We start from the raw sequence: 20033 nt of genomic DNA on the forward strand, positions 1-20033 counted from the left end.
TTGTTATTTCATTTAAGAAATTTTGAAGAAAACCAGGATTTGATTTCTGCTATGCAATCAGTAAGTGAGGAGGGCGGCAGGGAAGCAGTAGGTTTGCTAGTGAGATGAAATGCTTTGAGGTACGTATGTTAAATTTTACAGATAAATCGGAAATTTTGTTTAAATAACAAGTACTGTTAATAATTACACACATGGGGGTGACACGGTGGCGGAGCGTTAGCGCTTCTGTCTTGCAGGGAGTCACGTCGCTGATATCCCCTGCCTGGAGTTCTCATGTTTTCCTGCTGGGTTTCCACACTGTGCTCCGGGGTCTTTCCAAAGATACGCAGATTTGGTGGCACTACAATGACGCCAGTGTATGTGTGTGCTTGTGTTCACCTTGCGATAAGCTGATGCCTCGTCCAGGGATTGTTTCTGCCTCGTGCCCAATGCTAGCTGAAATGGACACATCCCTGGACTGATGGATTTAATCATTAAACATCCTTTTCAGAGATATTGCGGTTAGGTGTCATCGGAATTTAATGGGTGTTCCAGGCAATTCACAACACAGCAAAGTCGAGCCTCTTCTCACGATGATAATATCTTGCACTGCCACCTGGTGGATTCCTCCAGATTTACGTAAAGTACGTGCTCAAGTATTAACAGTACAACGCTTGCATAGAAGGAGCGTCTGCTGCAGCATGCGTCACATTGCGTGAAGTATAAACCCGGCCAAAGAGTAATGATGCTCTGCCTCATTTCATTTGTTACTTGCCTTTTTCTTGCCATTGTAACTGGAATATTGTCCACGTAGTACTTCAGAGGGTTTAGTAACACGGTCTGCTCCAACTCTGCTTTAAGACAGTCAGAGGGTTTTAAGTAATCATCAGAAGTTGGGACACCTGTGCAAATTGTTTGCTTCAACTTGCCAGGCTTCATTTACTTGAATTGCTGCAGAATATCTGTAGGTTGTGACCCATTAGTTTTTCCCATTTGTAATAATTTCCAGTTTTTGCCAATTTAAACTTGAAATTGAAACCTCTAGCAGTTTACTGCTTATCTTTTCACCATTTTAGCTCATTGCTTTCATTTCAGTGAATTTCAATTTGAAGACAACCTGGAAAAACTGAGATGTTCTGAAACTTTTGACCAATAGTGTAGTCTGAGCAGTTTTGCCAAGAAGAATTGGCTGTGGGCTAAGAGAGGGTGGCCGAGTCTGAGATAACGTCTCAGTCCGATTGGGAATTTGTGGCTGGACTTGAAGAAGGTTGTTCATTCCAGTGAGCCTCATGACACCTGACAGAGCTTGAGCAGTTTGGAGACAATGGCCGAGCCGATAGAGAAGACAGACAGAGGCCTGTGCACACAGACCTGAGGCTGTCATGGCCGCCATCTCGTACATACTGACTTGACGGTGGATGACTACTTAACATGATCAGTTATTTTCTGGTTTACATTTGTAAACCTCGGTGAGGGACTAAAATGAGGCCAAACATACCTGCGGTTTTTCTGTTTGTGCCACAATTTCTAACTAACATTATAAGGAAACACGTTGTGTACTATGGCCGGCTATTCATCCCAGCCGATACCCCCAGGCCGCCAGAGGGAGCCCTCCCTGCGACATGGAGGTGCCCCGAATTCCAGCAGGGCATCATGGACATTGGAGTTTTCCTGTACAGCCCTGCTGGATAACGTCGGGGCCACCAGGAGACGCTGCAGGGAGGCCCAGAGACTTCTATTTTACCTTTAACCCGGAAGTACGTCTTAGTCACAGCGACAGAGGAAATGACGTACTTCTGGGATGAAAAAGTTTTAATCTGACCCTGAAGTGCTAGGAAGTCACATGGACTGAGGGTTCAGAAGCACTTCTGGGTCAAGGACTATAAGAGACTGTGTGAGATCCCAGAGGGGCGAGCTGAGTCGGGAGGAAGGGTGTTAACGTGTCTGAGAGTAGGAGGATTGATTATTGATTGGATTATTGTGATTTATATGAGTATTGTGAAGTGGAGGGTGCTTTGTGCACTGTATAGTCTAAAAATAATTATTATTGGACTTTTACCTGGTGTCTGGCGTCTGATCTGAGGGTTCAAGGGGACGACAGCGCCCCCTATGTGTCACAACGTCAGAAGACTTTAAATTAGACACTCCTGAGAGATCCTTTAACTCTTTGAGTGCTGAATATTTTTTCTGGCAACTCCATTTTCTGAAAAGCACACAACGTAAAACGTCTGTTGCTGTGGCTGCAGTCTGCGCCTGATCAGGGGCTCTGGTGGCTGTTCCGGGGCAGGGGCGGCGGGCTGGCTGTCTTCGCATGGCAGTGCAATGTAAACTGGTTTGCCCCAGGCGAATGTTGCCGTAAGCGTATCAGCTTCACAAACGTGTTCAACAACACAATCAGCTGGGGATCGAGCAGCTGAAGCCGGTAACTCAATTTCATTTTCAATCTCCATCTTCTGATCACCTGCATCAAAATCGGAGTCCGACAAGTCAGAATCCAATTCGGCGACACTACTCAAAATGCTGTCCGTGGAGTACTTTGCTTTGTGCATTCGCTTTGGTCTCTTGCCAGATGTTGATGCCATTTTAGAAATTGCTACTCACACATGCGCAGGTAATTGAGGTTAAATCAGCGAAGCTAAATTTCTTTCTGGCAAAGCGAGTTGAACTAAAACATAACAGCGAGTTTTGTCGCCGTTTACGACTGATTACTGTCCTCTACCCCTGAATTTGGACAAAAGTCGACATCCGCCCTGAAAGAGTTAAAGTTGATGACTTCAGCCTCCTAAAACGCCGTTTTGCCTGCTCCTGTGAGGGAGGGTGAAATACAAAAAGGCAGTTTGCAGATAAATCATTTTGTGTATCATGCTGCTGTATTTACATGAAATTATTTAGCAGACGCGCCATTATCCAAAGCAAATCGCATGTGAACAAACATCAGGAAATCATATAAACACTACACGGCCTCAACAGCCTTAAAATGACTTCTTAAGTGCTAAACAACAAGGCGCATCACAAAGGTGAAGTAAGAACTGTGAGAAAACAAAGCATTTAGCTCACAAGTGCTTTAAATTACAAGAAATTACACTAGAAACGCATAAAATTACAAAAAATTATGCCAGAAGTACCACATTCGGTTAAGGTTAAGTGAATGTGAGCACAAGAGTCAGAAAACAAATGAAGGCTAATGTTTATAGAACATGGCTTCAGGCTTGGAAGAGAATTGCCGCCAATTTCTAGTAATTATTATTGGAAAAATAAAGTCAATGTTCATTGTTTGTCTATGCATAGAAGAAATGTATTTTGTTTTACATGAAATGGCTAAAGAAAAATCCTTTTTTTTTTTTTTGGACTCTTCAGTTGGACGGGTAATTGCGACTCTTGTGGTTTCTGCTGAAAGAAGTTGTCGTGTAATGCTAGGTGGTGTTTCAAGTTGAAAACAAAGACAGAAGCCCTTGCCAGTATTGAAGACTATAAAAAAAAAAAAAACTTTCCCAAGCAAAATTTAAGAGAAAAAAAAAACTTCATATGAGTGAAGCAGATCAAAGAGCGTCAGTCCAAACGTACCACTGGATCTCCGCAGCACGCCCTGGCTGGCTCTGTTTTAACTCAAGTCCAGACTAGCCCCAGAGGCACATCTCCAAAAAAGGGGGGGCACGGGGGGCCATTTTTATATTTGATTTTATATTGACAGGAAGCGGGGCAAACCCACCGAAGCTGGTGTTGTGTTGTATAAAAATGCCAGCATCACACAAGTCAGAGCTTTGATAACCTCAATCAAGAGAAACAAACGCCAGGCTACAAGTACATATTTTTCTTACTGCTGTCTTTTCCAGTTTTTAAAAAGTTTATCTCAACTTTCATAGTAAATGCAATTTTCAGGCACTTTTTTTTCTATTTATGTGCACTTGTATGCTAAAAGAAGCATGAACTAGGGCTGCAATTTACTAACCACTATTTTGTTAGTTTATTAGATGGACAATTTTTACTTAGAATAACCAATTCATTGGGATTTTAAAATATCATGTTGTAAAAAAGTACAAGGATTTTACTCAAAACTGAGAGTTTTTCTTTGTACAATACGCACCTCCATATCAACATTACAAGATGTCTCTAATAAGAGCGTGCTTAGCCCCAAGGCTTTTACTAACTGGTGGTGCGAAGTGGTAGCTCTGAGGCTAAGGATCTGCACTGGTATCCTGAAGGTTGGCAGTTCGAATCCCTGTCACTGCCAAAAAGAGATCCTAATCTAATGGGCCCTTGAGCAAGGCACTTAACCTTCAATTGCTCCAGGGGCGCTGAACAATGGCTGACCATGCGCTCTTACCCCAAGGGGTATACGAAAATTAATAAATTCCTAATATGAGAAATTGGATAAGGCGAAATAAAGAAGAAAAAAAAACTTTAAGGTCAAACATTTAAGACTGTTGTTGACGTCAAGGGTAGAAGGCCGATATCTTTGTTAAATATTGACAAATAATGCCTAGCTTGTTTGCTTGACGTTATCTGCTATATGGCAGCAAAGAGCATCACGTATGTCATGGATCATTAATCCTTTTCCTTTATCATACACCATCCAATACCAGCCATCATTATTATTAAAAACATTTTCAGAAAAAAAAATAATCAGGAGTGGTCTGTCCTTGACTTTCTCATATACTCAGATATGGGGATGGATATTTGAGGAGTAAACCGCAAGTCAATGATTATTTTTATATTATGTACATTAAAGAACCATGAACAACAAATCAAATCAAATGAATAATATATTAAACAATTATTGTAAAAGTAAAATTGAAAAACTACATGAATAAATAAGTTCCACTTCCGTTTAGCAGATATAGCTCAAAAGTTGAAAGAAATCTACATTTTGTAACTAATACTTGCATGCAAAATTTGGTTGACCTAAGTGAAAGTTATCATGTTCACACACACACAGACAGACACACAGGCAGACACACAGATATAATTCCAAAAATTATATTTTTGGATTCAGGGAGGTCTAAAACGTTTAGATTCATCAAAATCTCGAAATGGAATTTTTGGAGGATTCCAATACTTTCCCTATACCTTATATACTCGCATTTAAGTTCTCCCAAGTATAAGTTGGGGCTTGATTATTATCGTATAATTTCTGTCGGTCGTATACGTTGAATGTGGAAAACTCACGCTATTGGTCCAAGAAATTATGATATGCTAACGCCCACTTGAGAGAGTAACCACAGAGCACACGGCCTTTTTTTCTATGTGGGTACGGCAATGCGTTGTATCAGCGTGTGCTCCTAACCTCTCGCAATCGACTGTGCCTACGTGACCACATGGTAATACCCAAACTATTCCAAAGCGACGTTTTCACTGATTTGTGTTTTTTGTATCTCACACCCTCATACAACGTTCGATCAGAAGAAAATATGAAGCTGGTTTTAAATTAAACCAACAAAATTCGATGTGTGTGAGAAACTGATACGAGAGGTCTAAAACATTGAGATTCATCAAAATCTCGACATCCAGTCCTCGGATGATTACAATACTTCGTATATGAGAAAGGTAAAAAGTGATATTAAAAGTGAAATATATACTCACAAAATACAGCATTTCTTACACATCTTTTGCAGGTATGAAGATAATTGTGATAAACTGACATGTTAATCATTTTGACAGTTTTGTAGGTTTCGCTGTAAAATGGTCTCAAGACTCGTCAGTTTTGTTTCTATTGTTAATCTGTGTGATACGCAATTAGACAGGTAACAAAGGTTTTTTGTACACCACCTACAATTGTATTAATGAAACAGATAATTGGTATACACTACTGGATTTCCAAATTCTGGAACTAGAAGTAGTTTCTTGTAATCCCATCAAATGCTGTCACAGTCTTTGTAGTCCGTGGTTTGAAAAATTTGAGTGAATAATGCCAGATATCTGAAAGCACAGTCAAGATGATCATGCCTACTACGCTGTTATTTCAAGATAAAACCTGCCATTATAATGCAACCCATCCTGTATTGTGCAGTTCAGCTGTAATCGTGTATACTTGATCAGCAGAAACTCAAAACCGCCAGAAAGACGCACAACTTAGACACCCACGGCCTTCGTGCAGTGAAAGCTCAGCCAACGTGTTTTTTTTTTGTTTGTTTTTTTTTTTCCATGTGCGGTTATTCAGACTAATTGGGGTTTGAGCTTCTACTTTGTATTTATGTATACACGCACACTAGACTACCAGGAATTTTATAATCCTACTAGCCATGGTACCCGTGAAAGACATAAAAATATGTGCTACCCCTTGCCCTATGTATACCTTCAAAGCCTTTTTTCAATATTCGCATGCATATGAACATCTCGTCACCGGGTGCGTTCCCGTAAAGCCCGCTTCCTAGAGATGAGGTTAGGAGCCTGCACTGATTATTGTACGTTGCTGCACCCACCACACGACAAACCTCCTGGATTGCGATCTGAGGGCAGCCATGCATCGGTTCACACCTCAGCCCCACACTGGAACAGTGTGAAGTTTGTTACGGTGGCTGTAGTGCCAATCCTGCCACCAAACCCCGAGTTTTCCGTGCAAGTTGGATGACCTGCTTGCAGGGCTGGATGCAGATTAACATCATACTCCGGACACTTCCCAGACTCTGTCATTATTTTTGAGGCACCTTTCTCTGCTCCTGTCTGTTTTTTCTACTTTCTCTTTTTGAAGGCAACTCTCCCAGCATGCGCCATTACTACTCCTCCTGTGTCTCTCATTCACACTTCCTCATTCGTTGCATCACCAGTGCCAAACTGACCAATCAGATCACTCTGTGGGACTGGACTCACAGACCTAAGTGTTTTATTACAGAGTAGATTTTTATATCTTAATATTTTGTGTTGCCCTTGTAAGCTACATCATATTTTATATTTTTATGTTTATATTCTGTGTTCCTAGTACGCATTAATGGATATGGCCAATAAACTGAAGTTTGATTCTGATTCTTGCATTAGAGTAACAAGAGGAGTCAATTGAGTTCATCTAAATGATCTGATCGGCCCGTCACAAAGTCGTCCCAACACCTTGTCGAGAGGTTCATAACAGCTGTCACGGTGAAATGGTCATCGTAAAAGTGTGACATCCTTTATTTATTTTTTTTTTTTGCCTTGCTGTTTTTTTCTTTAGTCACGTCATCCGTATACCGTATGTAGATCAAAAATAAATCAGAGGAGACGTGACCCGACTATAAATAAAATAAAAAGGGATCTTCCACAATGTTTTTGCTTGGACTAGCAAACTTGAGTTAACGTCTCCTAGGTGTGATTTGCTGGAGCCCTGCAGCCTGCTTGCAGATGAATACCCTGAAGACAATTGTAGCCCCTTTGTCATCGATTTGCTCATTGAAGATGAATGACAGTCACGTCAGTGTTGCAGATTGCATCATTAGCATGATCAGTAATCCATGAAGTGGTCAATAACATGGCAATCTTACCTCCATGTCAGATTTTTACGTCGCTGCATTTTTGATGATGTAGAATGCAATTATACAGATCTCATGGCACCGCCGTGTGCACAAATCAGTCGTTTATTTTTCCGTCTCATATTTGGGCCTTCTCTCCGCTTGGGTTGCTGAAGTTATGCAATTATGCCAAGCATGATTCACTGAAGATGGCACATTTTCGTAGTTTTACCAATAAAGATCAATATACCAATTTCCATCAAATGAGTGAAGCAATTTCAGTGTCTCATCAGGGCCCTTAATAGCCTCTTGTGTTTCGATAAAATGTTTTGTACCCCTAATAAGACAGCAGCCTCGGTTTGCCCACATGAACCCATTTCATTTGTTGTAAACTGTGTGGCCTTATTGTTGTGGTTTTGGGGCTTTAAACCCCAATGCAGGTGATTCATTTAAGATTTCCAGCTCCCTCTGTGACCTCGAGTGAGCGTTTTCATCTGCAAATATAAAACACTTATTACTGCAGGCCAAGGGGACGCCCATGTAACACCTGACCGTGGCAGATAGAGGGTCATTTCCGGAGGCGGGGGGCACTGAACCCCGTGTCTGCCAAACGGGATCCTGTTTCGTCGTGTGATGGGTGCAGCAACATGCTGTACCAGTACAGGGTCTCCAACCTGACTGACCTATAAATCAACTTAGGATATTTTTAACTATGGGATGGCGCATAGAATTCAAAAAGTACTTGGGTCACCTACACTTGATGCACACTTTACTGTGATGATTTCATTTGAGATGGATTCATTTTTGTCCATCAGCTTCTCTCAATATATTGCCCGTAATGACAAAAAAACCTGTTTTCAGAAATGTGAGGGAGTAGAATGACAGCAACTGATCTGGGCGAGTGACGCGCCCCTAGCGGCTTAGAGACTTGTGCATGTCCCCCGATACAAACACTAACAGTTGCTGCATTGTGAACTCTCCTCTCCTCTCTTTCCCCTTGATCGCAGTCATTTTGCCTTTTTGCCACACCGCTACTTGCACCACCATGACCCTTTATGAGACCCAATTCATCAGACATTATCACGGTGGTTCAATCGTACAGAGCCGTATGCGTCATCCGCGTCAAAGTCTGATAACCGATTCAGATTTTTGTCACTGTCACTTGATCTTTCATTTCCAGTTTCTCGTTTCCAGATACCATTGTGTGTTTTTGGTTAAAGGTGCCACCCCACACATGAATATTCATGATAAAACACACAGAAATATGCCGCATTTTTTTGCATCATGATGTTGTTTTATCCACTAGATGGCATCATCACACTGTCCCGACAATTAGTTGGGCCTAACACTGTAAAGAGGATCGTTACACGTCACCTCGCGTCTGACAGAAACGTAATGACACAGAATTTCACACCTGAGTCACACTCAGGCTTAAAGCCAATCACTTTAAGTATCAATTTCTTAACCCCTTTGGTAAAGTGAATTTTGGTAACACAAACGCCTGATTACAATGGAAACACTTTCATCACAATTCATTTAAATAGAAAACATTTTATGCGTTCCCTGGTCCTAACAATTGCCTCCATTTTCTGTTTAAATAACGGAACTACATGAAAATTGGCAAATTTAGTTTAATAATATTATTAGTCATCCAAACAAACCCTACTTTGCCGTTGTCCTTCATGAAGTAATGTTTAGTAATGTGCTTTCTGTCCTGAGCTGTCACTTCCAGCCCTCTCACCCTTCCTACTTCGGCAAGCTGCTGTACACACACCGGGTCCGGGCTCAGAATCTCTGGGAATGCTTGAGACAGATAATTGCATGTCATCAACATCCGTGTCAATCCATTCTGTAAGGTGTGGAAAGATGTGTTTAGAACATCAGGGTAGAGGATCCGGTATCAGCGGCAGCACATATTTGAAACTGGCCCAGATTCTTCATGTACGCAGGTTTTCCTGTGTTTTAGATAATTGAGCAGAGCACTGTGTGGATTTCTTGGCACCATTTGCTTTCTGGGGCACCCTCAGGCAAACCTCATATTTTATGGTGTCAAAACCATACGTGTCACGCAAGAAATGTCTTTCCAGATGCGAGTCTCTGATCAGACTGGAGAAAGATGGCGGCAGTGCCAGTTATGAAGTCAGCGAGGCAGAAGGGTCAGGTCTAAGAACTCCACAACCCAAAAGTGATGTCAGGAGCTGCCGATTTGTTGGTCACTGGCTTTGCAAAGGGAAGGAGAGGAGAAGTGTTACGAGACAGTGGCAACCCTTGGCTTGGGGTGAGATTACAAATTGACAATCCCTGAAGCACACGTGTGTGGCAGAAAGTATCCCGAAAAGTACAGTGCATCCTGAAAGTATTCACAGCGCATCACTTTTTCCACATTTTGTTATGTTACAGCCTTATTCCAAAATGGATTAAATTAATTTTTTTCCTCAGAATTCTACACACAACACCCCATAATGACAACGTGAAAAAAGTTTACTTGAGATTTTTGCAAATTTATTAAAAATAAAAAAATTGAGAAAGCACATGTACATAAGTATTCACAGCCTTTGCCATGAAGCTCCAAATTGAGCTCAGGTGCATCCTGTTTCCCCTGATCATCCTTGAGATGTTTCTGCAGTTTCATTGGAGTCCACCTGTGGTAAATTCAGTTAATTGGACGTGATTTGGAAAGGCACACACCTGTCTATAGAAGGTCCCACAGCTGACAGTTCATGTCAGAGCACAAACCAAGCATGAAGTCACAGGAATTGTCTGTAGACCTCCGACACAGGATTGTCTTGAGGCACAAATCTGGGGAAGGTTACAGAAAAAGTTCTGCTGCTTTGAAGGTCCCAATGAGCACAGTGGCCTCCATCATCCGTAAGTGGAAGAAGTTCGAAACCACCAGGACTCTTCCTAGAGCTGGCCGGCCATCTAAACTGAGCGATCGGGGGAGAAGGGCCTTAGTCAGGGAGGTGACCAAGAACCCGATGGTCACTCTGTCAGAGATCCAGAGGTCCTCTGTGGAGAGAGGAGAACCTTCCAGAAGGACAACCATCTCTGCAGCAATCCACCAATCAGGCCTGTATGGTAGAGTGGCCAGATGGAAGCCACTCCTTAGTAAAAGGCACATGGCAGCCCGCCTGGAGTTTGCCAAAAGGCACCTGAAGGACTCTCAGACCATGAGAAACAAAATTCTCTGGTCTGATGAGACAAAGATTGAACTCTTTGGTGTGAATGCCAGGCGTCACGTTTGGAGAAACCAGGCACCACTCATCACCAGGCCAATACCATCCCTATAGTGAAGCATGGTGGTGGCAGCATCATACTGTGGGGATGGAACTGGGAGACTAGTCAGGATAAAGGGAAAGATGACTGCAGCAATGTACAGAGACATCCTGGATGAAAACCTGCTCCAGGGCGCTCTTGACCTCAGACTGGGGCGACGGTTCATCTTTCAGCAGGACAACGACCCTAAGCACACAGCCAAGATATCAAAGGAGTGGCTTCAGGACAACTCTGTGAATGTCCTTGAGTGGCCCAGCCAGAGCCCAGACTTGAATCCGATTGAACATCTCTGGAGAGATCTTAAAATGGCTGTGCACCGACGCTTCTCATCCAACCTGATGGAGCTTGAGAGGTGCTGCAAAGAGGAATGGGCGAAACTGGCCAAGGATAGGTGTGCCAAGCTTGTGGCATCATATTCAAAAAGACTTGAGGCTGGAATTGCTGCCAAAGGTGCATCGACAAAGTATTGAGCAAAGGCTGTGAATACTTATGGACATGGGATTTCTCAGTTTTTGATTTTTAATAAATTTGCAAAACCTCAAGTAAACTTTTTTCACTTTGTCATTATGGGGTGTTGTGTGTAGAATTCTGAGGAAAAAAATGAATTTAATCCATTTTGGAATAAGGCTGTGACATAACAAAATGTGGAAAAAGTGATGCGCTGTGAATACTTTCAGGATGCAGTGTATATTGGAGTGAAAGTGGGCATTAGTGTTTAAAAATGAAACAAAAGTGAATGTAGACAGAAGGTTGTATGCTAGTAAAGTTGAGCTATCTATCTATTGTATAGCACCTTTGCTTGTCTATCTATCTATTATATAGTTTATCTATCTATCTATCTATCTATCTATCTATCTATCTATCTATCTATCTATCTATCTATCATATACTGCCCTTCTTTCCTATCTATCTACCTTTCTGTCTGTCTGTATGTCATGCAGGGAACACCCAGGATTCAAACTGCAGTCTCCTTATTGTGAGATATCAGCTCTACCACAGGGCCATTATGCCACCTTTTTATTACATTTTATACATATATTTTTTTATTTTATTTTATTTAATCATGATTTCACAGAATTTCCACATAACCCTGCCCTCTTACCTCACTGCATTGTATAAAAAAGGATTTCTTACAACTGCGTCGTATGTGGAGGGGTGTGATGCTCACCACATACTTGCAAGTTGTTGTTTATTTTCATGAAAAAAAATCCATAATTGACTTTAGGACAGAAAATGGTGAGAGTGGTAAATGGGTTGCACTTTCAGTCCCAAGTCTGTCAGTTTAATCCTTGTTTGCTCCTTTTATTTCCTTGAACTTCTTTTAAGTTGCAATATGTAGCAGTGATGCACAGTTTCTCTAATAGCCCCGCTTTACTATGAATGCTCACAGCAGGTATGGGGATTTAACAATTACAGGATTTAAACAACCAAGCAGTGAGAAAGTGATATGATCAACCAAATTCTGGTGGTCTCGTTTTTGTAGGGAAGGTCAGAACGCGGTCAAGCCCAAATGAAGCAGGGGATGGTCTGGGGAGGCATATCCATGGAGGGACGCACAGACCTCTACAGGCTAGACAATGGCACCTTGACTGCCATTAGGTATCGGGATGAAATCTTTGGACCCACTTTCAGACCTTATACTGGTGCAGTGGGCTTTGGGTTCGTCCTGGTGCACGACGATGCCCGGCCTCAGGTGTCGAGAGGATGAAGGAATTGATACCATTGACTGGCCCATCTGACACCTCAGACTGTCCAGGAGCTCAGTGATGCCCTGGTCCAGATTTGGGAGGAGATCCTCCAGGACACCAGCCGTCATCTCATTAGGACGTTTTCAGGCCTGCATACAAACTACTGAGTACGATTTGGAGTTGCTGCAATGAAATTTCGGCACAATGGACTCGCCTGCCTGACGCCTCACTTGTTCCCTTCAATTTTTGGGGTGTCTTTGAATTCAGCCCAATGTTGGTTGATCATTTTCATTTCCATCCTTCCATTCCTCACACATCACCATATCAGTCCATAGCAGTAGAGAGAGCCAGCAGGATGTTTCTTCCCATTGAGATCTGATGTGTTTTCAAAGTGTGCCTTTCATTTTTTTGAGCAGTTTATAATAAATGAAACCCACCTAAGGAATCACAAACATCTCTGATGCCACTTGTCCTAAACATTATGGTGCCCTGAAATTGGGGGAACCACGTTAAAAAAAAAAAAAGTGTTGGGTGACCCAAATGATGGCAAATCCCCTTTAATGTGCACTTTAATTACCATTCTTTTCTTTTTAATTTGAAGCTGTGGTTTAGAGGTGGAAATCAAGAAGAAGAAAAAAGCGTCCTTGCCCCAGACGTTACGGGGGGCTCTGTATATCCTACATGCGCCGACTTTCCTTGCGTTTCCTCCTTATTGTCCACTCTCTCTATAACCCGTCACACTTTGATGTTGACTGCAGAATTGTAAGTAGGCGCCCGCTGAAGATTTTCTGACGCACACACAGAAGAGGTACGTGTGGGAACACAATCATAAAAACAAATGGCAGCGTCAGCGAGTGAACCACGAAAAGTAAACTGAAGGGCTCTAGTGGAAGACAAGACGAGACGCGGCGTCCGGCGTCCCGCTGTGAGCTGCTCTTTTTAGAGCGTGCAGTTCCATCTGCTTTACTCGTCTCACGTGTGCGTCTGCAGCACCAAACAGGCAGCTTTGGGCGGCAAATGACAGCTGAGGACAAACTGCTCCCAGTCAGAAAGAGCAGCTGTGTGCATCAAGCAATGGGACGCCAGTATCATTCATTTTGAAAAATCATGAAGTGGATATTCTGGCACCTTTGCAGACGCCAACAGAATGAGCGGATGGGATTGGTGAGCTAAGGCTAATCAGCTAATCGTACGGGCCACGGCCTGGCGTCTCTTTTTATTTTGCTGTGTTCTTGGCTCTTGGGACGCTGATAGAGTAAGTGGTCTTTTTTCACCCATCATTCATATTCTTGTTGCATTGAATAATTTGGCAAAGGAGACTACAGATAGGCGGGCATTGTTATGGCAGTCTGTTAATTATAAACGCAGCACGTCTGTCTGTGTCTGTGTGTGTGAGCAGCTCTTCTTATTCAGTTAGAAAGTCCATTTTTCTTTCTTTTTTGAGGGGTGACCAAAACGTTACAGGGAAACACCACTAACGCCAAAGCCATCTTACTTCTTAGTCTCATCCTCCATGAACAGTAAGCAGTGTCTCTGTCCTTTTTATCTTTCATGGCACCTTCATCCCAATGGTGTAGCCTTCTCACATTTGGGAAACAGGAAATACAATTGGGTTTCGTGCCTGGAAAGAAGACAACAATACAATACAATTTATTTGTTTGTAAAGCCCAAAATCACACAAGGAGTGCCGCAATGAGACTGAACAGGCCCTGCCTCTTGACAGCCTCCCAGCCTTGACTCTCTAAGAAGACAAGGAAAAACTCCCAAAAAATGGAAGAAAAGATGCAAACGTAATAAGAGAGTGAAATGTGCTTGAAAAGTCGGGCAGCAGGAAACGTCAAATCATAACAGCGCAATCATCATTACACAGCAGCGGTGGTGCAAGGACTTAAACCAGGAAGTGCCTCGGATTACGTGCCATTTCTTATCATCTATGCAAAATATTCTCCTCCTTCTGGCTCTTCCCAACGTCACCTAACGTTCATCACCTGACCGAAACTGGCCATCATTACTCCATAACCCTCGTCAGGTTTACTGATCGATTCACACCATTAGGGGTCGAGATGAGGAGGACCCACGTAAAAGGTGAAGTTATCCCTTGTACCCCTAGCCCCTGTGAATACGTTTTAGGCCCATAATTCCTGTAAACGCTTAATTTTAATTGAACTACAGGTACATCTCAACAAATTAGAATGTCATCGAACAGTTAATTTATTTTTAATAATTCAGTTCAGAAAGTGAAACTCTTGTATTAGATAGATTCATTACACACTTAGTGATATTTTTCATGCGTTTATTTTTTTCATTTTGCTGATTATGGCCTACACGTAATGAAAACACAAAATTCAGTACAGTAAAGCCTTGGATTGCGAGTGACTTGGTCTGCGAGTGTTTTGCAAGACGAGCTAAATTTTTTAATAAATTTTAACTTGATAAATGAGCGAGGTCTTGCAATACGAGTAGTCTGTATACGCTTTGTCGGCCGAGCATCACGTGATCACAACTGAGCCGATGGTGGCTCTCTCTCTCTTTCTCACTGTGGGATTGTGGGTAATCGTCTCCCATTCTTGGTCTCAGTCAAACTGACTGACTATATGAGTCTCAGAAAAAATTAATATAGTAAACATCGTTACGAGTGTATACTGTTTACTATAGCATTGTGACCACGTGTGTGTGTTGTAACGTGTGAGTCCCCTGTCTTGCATCCCAAAACATAAAGCTGAGTCTCACAACACCAGCTTTATTCAGCTTGAAACAGGAACAGCGCGGTTATTTATTGTAGCGGGATCTGCTGCTCTCCTATACACAGACACAGCAGTCAGGCAGGGTTGTGACCAGCTTAGTGGCCAAGTAATCCTGTGTCCTTGCATTTATAATGTTCCTTGTATCACCCATCGACAGCGGGCGCTGATAGAGCGACCACAACCGTTTTTACGGTGAACTGCTACAGCGCTGGGAGCCTGCGGTTGCTTTGGGACACTCTTCTGCGTGTGGTCCCGTTGGGAGGAATCCCAAAAGAGTTTAGAAACCTTACAGTGTGTAAAGCATTTTTTAAATTTTGTGTCCAAGTGTAGTGATTCTTCAGGAAAAAGCGACTGTCATAAGATTGACTCCTTGTTAAGGCCACAAAAAAAGAAGAAGATTCCAGTGAGCCAACAGATAGCAGGGATTCTGTTAGTTAGAGTGAAAGTCGTCCTCCACAATAACCCTCCTCTCCTCGTCTCCCTCACACCAGCCACGATTCTTTTCAAAGGTAAAGTGCAGGTTAATTTGTTTGATGAATTTTTACTTTATATTTTGTATTAATCATTTTTATATGAAGGGCGGCACGGTGGTGCAGTGGGTAGCGCTGCTGCCTCGCAGTGAGGAGACTTGGGTTTGCTTCCCGGGTCCTCCCTGTGTGGAGTTTGCATGTTCTCCCCGTGTCTGCGTGGGTTTCCTCCCACAGTCCAAAGACATGCAAGTTAGGTGGATTGGCGATTCTAAATTGGCCCGAATGTGTGCTTGGTGCGCGTGTGTGTGTGCCCTGCGGTGGGTTGGCACCCTGCCCAGGATTGGTTCCTGCCTTGTGCCCTGTGTTGGCTGGGATTGGCTCCAGCAGACCCCTGTGACCCTGTAGTTGGATAATGGATGGATTTTTATATGAATAGTTTTGGGTTGTAGAACAAATCATCTGAGTTTCCATTATTTCTTATGGGGAAATTTCCTTTTTTAATTTTTTTTATTACTCTTTAATTAATATTGTTTTTTTTTGTTATCAGTATGCTGCTGGAGTATGTGAATTTCCCCTTGGGGATTAATAAAGTGTCTGTCTGTCCGTCCATCCATCCATCCATCCATCCATCCGTCTGTCTATCCGTCTATCTATCTATCTTATCTGTCTATCTATCTATCTGAGTGCTTTGGATTACAAGCACGTTTCCAGAACGAGTTACGCTTGCACACCAAGGCACCACTGTATCTCAGAAAATTAGAATATTACATAAGACCAATAAAAAAAAAAAGATTTTTAATAGAAATCGGGGCTCCTTTTACATGAATGACTGCATCAATGCGCCGTGGCATGGAGTTGATCAGCCTGTGGCACTGCTGAGGTGTTATGGATGCTTTTAGCGTGGCCTTCAGCTCGTCTGCATTATTGGTTCTGGTGTCCCTCATCTTCCTCTTGACAATACCCCATAGATTCTCTGTGTCCAGTGGACAGGACTGTTGATCCTTGTTGGGCCGAATGTTCTGTTCTCATCCCCACTGTTCTAAAGTTAGTCTGCTGTTGTTGTAATCCTTTACTTACATACTGATAATTATAATAATAATAATGATGGCGTTAGGAAGTCTTTCATGGACTATGCAGGAGTCATTCTCAGTCAAGTGAAATTCAGGCCCAGTTTTTGTTGTTTTTGCGACTGTTCCCAGGTTCACTCAGGTGTGGCAGAGCTTTGTCTAAAGTGAACAGCAGACGAAATGTTTTTCCTTTCAAATGACTGCCGCAGAGCTCCAGTGAACACCTAATGAGATTACGTCTGTCGCCTTTAATAAACAAGAGGCCCTCCCGTCCTCTTCATCAGTCAGAGAGGGGCGAATAGGACAAAGCAGCACTTCCCAAATCCAAGGGTGTGAATCGTAGCATGAAAATCCCTAAACCTGAATTATGCTTTTGAAAAAAATAAGGTCCAAATATTTATTTTATTTATTTTTTCTTTTTGTGTTTTTCAGGTTCCTTTTGCCTCTTATTTAATGGAAGCCTTTCAACTTAGGATGAAAGAGGCAAAAATGCTGACAGAAGAACTAGCATCGCTCAAAGCAGAAATGGGGAAAGCGAACGGGACGGCAGGCTCCAAACTCGCACATTAACGACTCACAATCTCTGACGGACTTATTTGTGTCTTTAATGTCGATTTTATGACGGATTTATGCGTTCAGAACGTTTTTCCTTTATTTATTTTTATATGTATTTTTTAAAGTAGGAATTACTCGACATGGTGTTTGCATTTCATGGTGAGAGCGAGTGCAGAACTTATTTCAGGATGCCGTTGGTTTTACCGAGTAACTGACGCATTCTGTTATTCAGGGTGTCACGGCCTTTTATTTAAAATTGCCCGTTGTTTAACAATCACATCCAGCTTACGAACAAAAGTATGTGAAGTAACTGCTTAAACATTGTGCTACATTAAAAATAAAACAATCATGTATGGAGATTTTCTTGCTTGACCTTAGTAGCACCTCATTGTCTCCTCCTTTTTTTCTGCATTTAATGTCTCATCCGTTTATATGACCGGCTTTGGAATGAGCGGAGTTGTTTGTGTGATTCCGATACTGAACTTGATTAGGTAAGCAATTCACAAGCGTAATTAATCAAATTCAGTTTGTGGTTCGTGACGCTGCGTAATTTCAATATATTATAGTGAGAACAGGGCCACTAAGTCTCACACTACAACGACGACGGAAATTTATTTATTTTTTCGGTGGGGACCCCAGGAACACACCCAGCCTTGGCTGGACTCGCACCATTCAAACACAGGCATGCAGAAACAAATGGGCTTAACCGATAGATAGATAGATAGATAGATAAATAAGCAAATTGAATATATTAAACAAAAATAGAGTAAAATATCACTCGACAATAAACAAAACCAAAATCCCTCTCTGGCAACTGATTGGCGATCCCCAAATTAACTCGATACGGCAACAACAACAAGCACAATAAACACCTAACAATAAACTCTAATTGATAAAGTTCACAACACACTGCAAAGGCAGCGAGCGGCAACAGATGATGTGGAATGAAGAAGAAAAATGTCGACTCGGGAAACAGCTTGCTGTAAGTAACGTGTAAACAGTGCTAGCGGTATTCCTGAGGCTGCGTGAGGTGCTGAGATTTGGGAGCGCTCCCTCCGACGAAACACGGTGATCAATCCGACTCGGTACTCACACAGCAGGCAGGCAGGCACAAGACAGTCCATACATCCATACCGGTCCAGGATAGAGATGATAATCCACAGGTGACGCTACTGCTGACAAGACAAGATGGGGGGAACTCGGACACAAACGACAGGCCTCCTTCCTCTCCAGCCAGCTTCCGTATTCAAAATTCCCGCTTGTCCCCAGCAGCCCCTGTGCCCTCCTGAGACATCCAATCATGGCCAGACATAATCACGTAGTGCTGCTACAATATAATTGGGGGTCCCAGAGCGTGCAGACTCCAGGCACGTGTCGCTCTGAGGATGATCGGGGTGCTGGGCTGATTGCGCATTCATGTGCAAATACGTCACCGCAGCTCTACGCGAGCAGTTATAGGACGTAAGTTAAGGTTGGATTTTGGTGTGGTTAGCCAGTCACTCAGTTTGATTTGTGACGACCTATAAACGTTTATTACCAAACTACTCGTCTAGACGTGCGGTGATGTCACTTCTGCCCTGAAAACTGCTGCCGTCGACCTGCAGTGACGTATGGTGCTGTGGCTCTGTTGGTCGGTGCATCTTAATATGAGTGGATCAGTCAAGTGCTTCATTCACACTTTGGAGCCGGTGATTGCAACTTCTGTACTTGACTGCTGTTAAAGAAGGGAGCCTGGCAAGAAACGAAAGAAAGTCGAGAATTTAAAAGAAAAATAGAATGAGCAGGAGTTTGAAACGTAACCGAGGGGAAAAAGAAAGATGGCAGAATTGAAGTTGTGCAGGTGCTGTAGGGAGTGTAGGCAGACAGTCGGGAAAGTGAGCTCCAGAAGAGCAGAGGGTTGACTTCTGCTGCACACTCCAAAGAGCAGGAAGTGACCATACGCACCGAGTGGACTCCCGCTTGAAGGCCAAGGGATGGCAGGCATGAAAAAGGAGCATGGCTCCAAGGGATTGATGGGCAGGAGCCCGAGCAGGATCTGAAGGTTGACAGATGAATTTAACAGCAGAGGAAAGACCATCCTGTATGCAGGCCATGAAGAACGGCATGAACGTGGAGTCGGCCTCATCCTTGATCAACGAGTGACAAAGGAATTCACTGGATGGGAACCGGTCAGTGATTGAATAATCACAGCCTGCTTCCCCCATGGCCATGCCAAACTGACCATCATACAAGTGTACACACCCAACGGATGGTGCAGACAATGTGGTGAAGGACAAATTGTATTAGCAGCTCCAGGATGTCTTCAACAGCTTTCCAAACCATGACCAAGGACTTTAATGCCCAACTGGGTGGCAACTGACAAGAACTGGAAAATGTAATTGGAGCCCATGTGTGCTCAGCTCAGCGACAATGGCAAGTGACTGGTGTCCCGTGAACACAATGGATTGTGTGTCGGGAAGACATACTGCCAACATCAGCGAATCCACAAAAAGACTTGCCAGTCACCAGATGGGTGCACCTTCAGGTCAGGTTGGGGAGCATGCACTGGCACAGCATGTTGCCACACCCACCACATGATGAAACAATTCGGCATCCTAGCTGGCAAACCCCCCCCAGACAGACACACGGTCCAGTCCCACCCTCCGAAAATGACCCTCTGTTTGCTGCAGCCAGGTGTTACATGGGCGTCCCCTTGGCCTGGTCCAGCCACTTGGGTCCTCAACAATATGGGTTCTGTCAGCCTGATCACCCTCAGGTAATCGCGTCACATGGCGGTAGTGCCATAACTGACGCTCCCTCACAGCGCAGGTCATGTGCCTCATTTGGGACTCCATGA

At 43.1% G+C, this 20033-nt stretch overlaps 1 protein-coding gene across 1 annotated transcript in view; it reads left to right on the top strand.

Moving 5' to 3' along the window:
• The window catches only part of cntln (centlein, centrosomal protein), a 503405-nt gene extending 485855 nt beyond the window's left edge, over positions 1-17550 (top strand). The window contains exon 27 of the mRNA XM_039758210.1: positions 17075-17550. Within this exon, the coding sequence (XP_039614144.1) occupies positions 17075-17212 (138 nt within the window). The 3' untranslated portion in view covers positions 17213-17550. The remainder of the gene's footprint in view (positions 1-17074) is intronic.
• The last annotated feature ends 2483 nt before the right edge of the window (positions 17551-20033 follow it).

This window comes from Polypterus senegalus, chromosome 7, assembly GCF_016835505.1.
Source record: "Polypterus senegalus isolate Bchr_013 chromosome 7, ASM1683550v1, whole genome shotgun sequence".
NCBI classification, from domain to species: Eukaryota; Metazoa; Chordata; class Cladistia; order Polypteriformes; family Polypteridae; genus Polypterus; species Polypterus senegalus.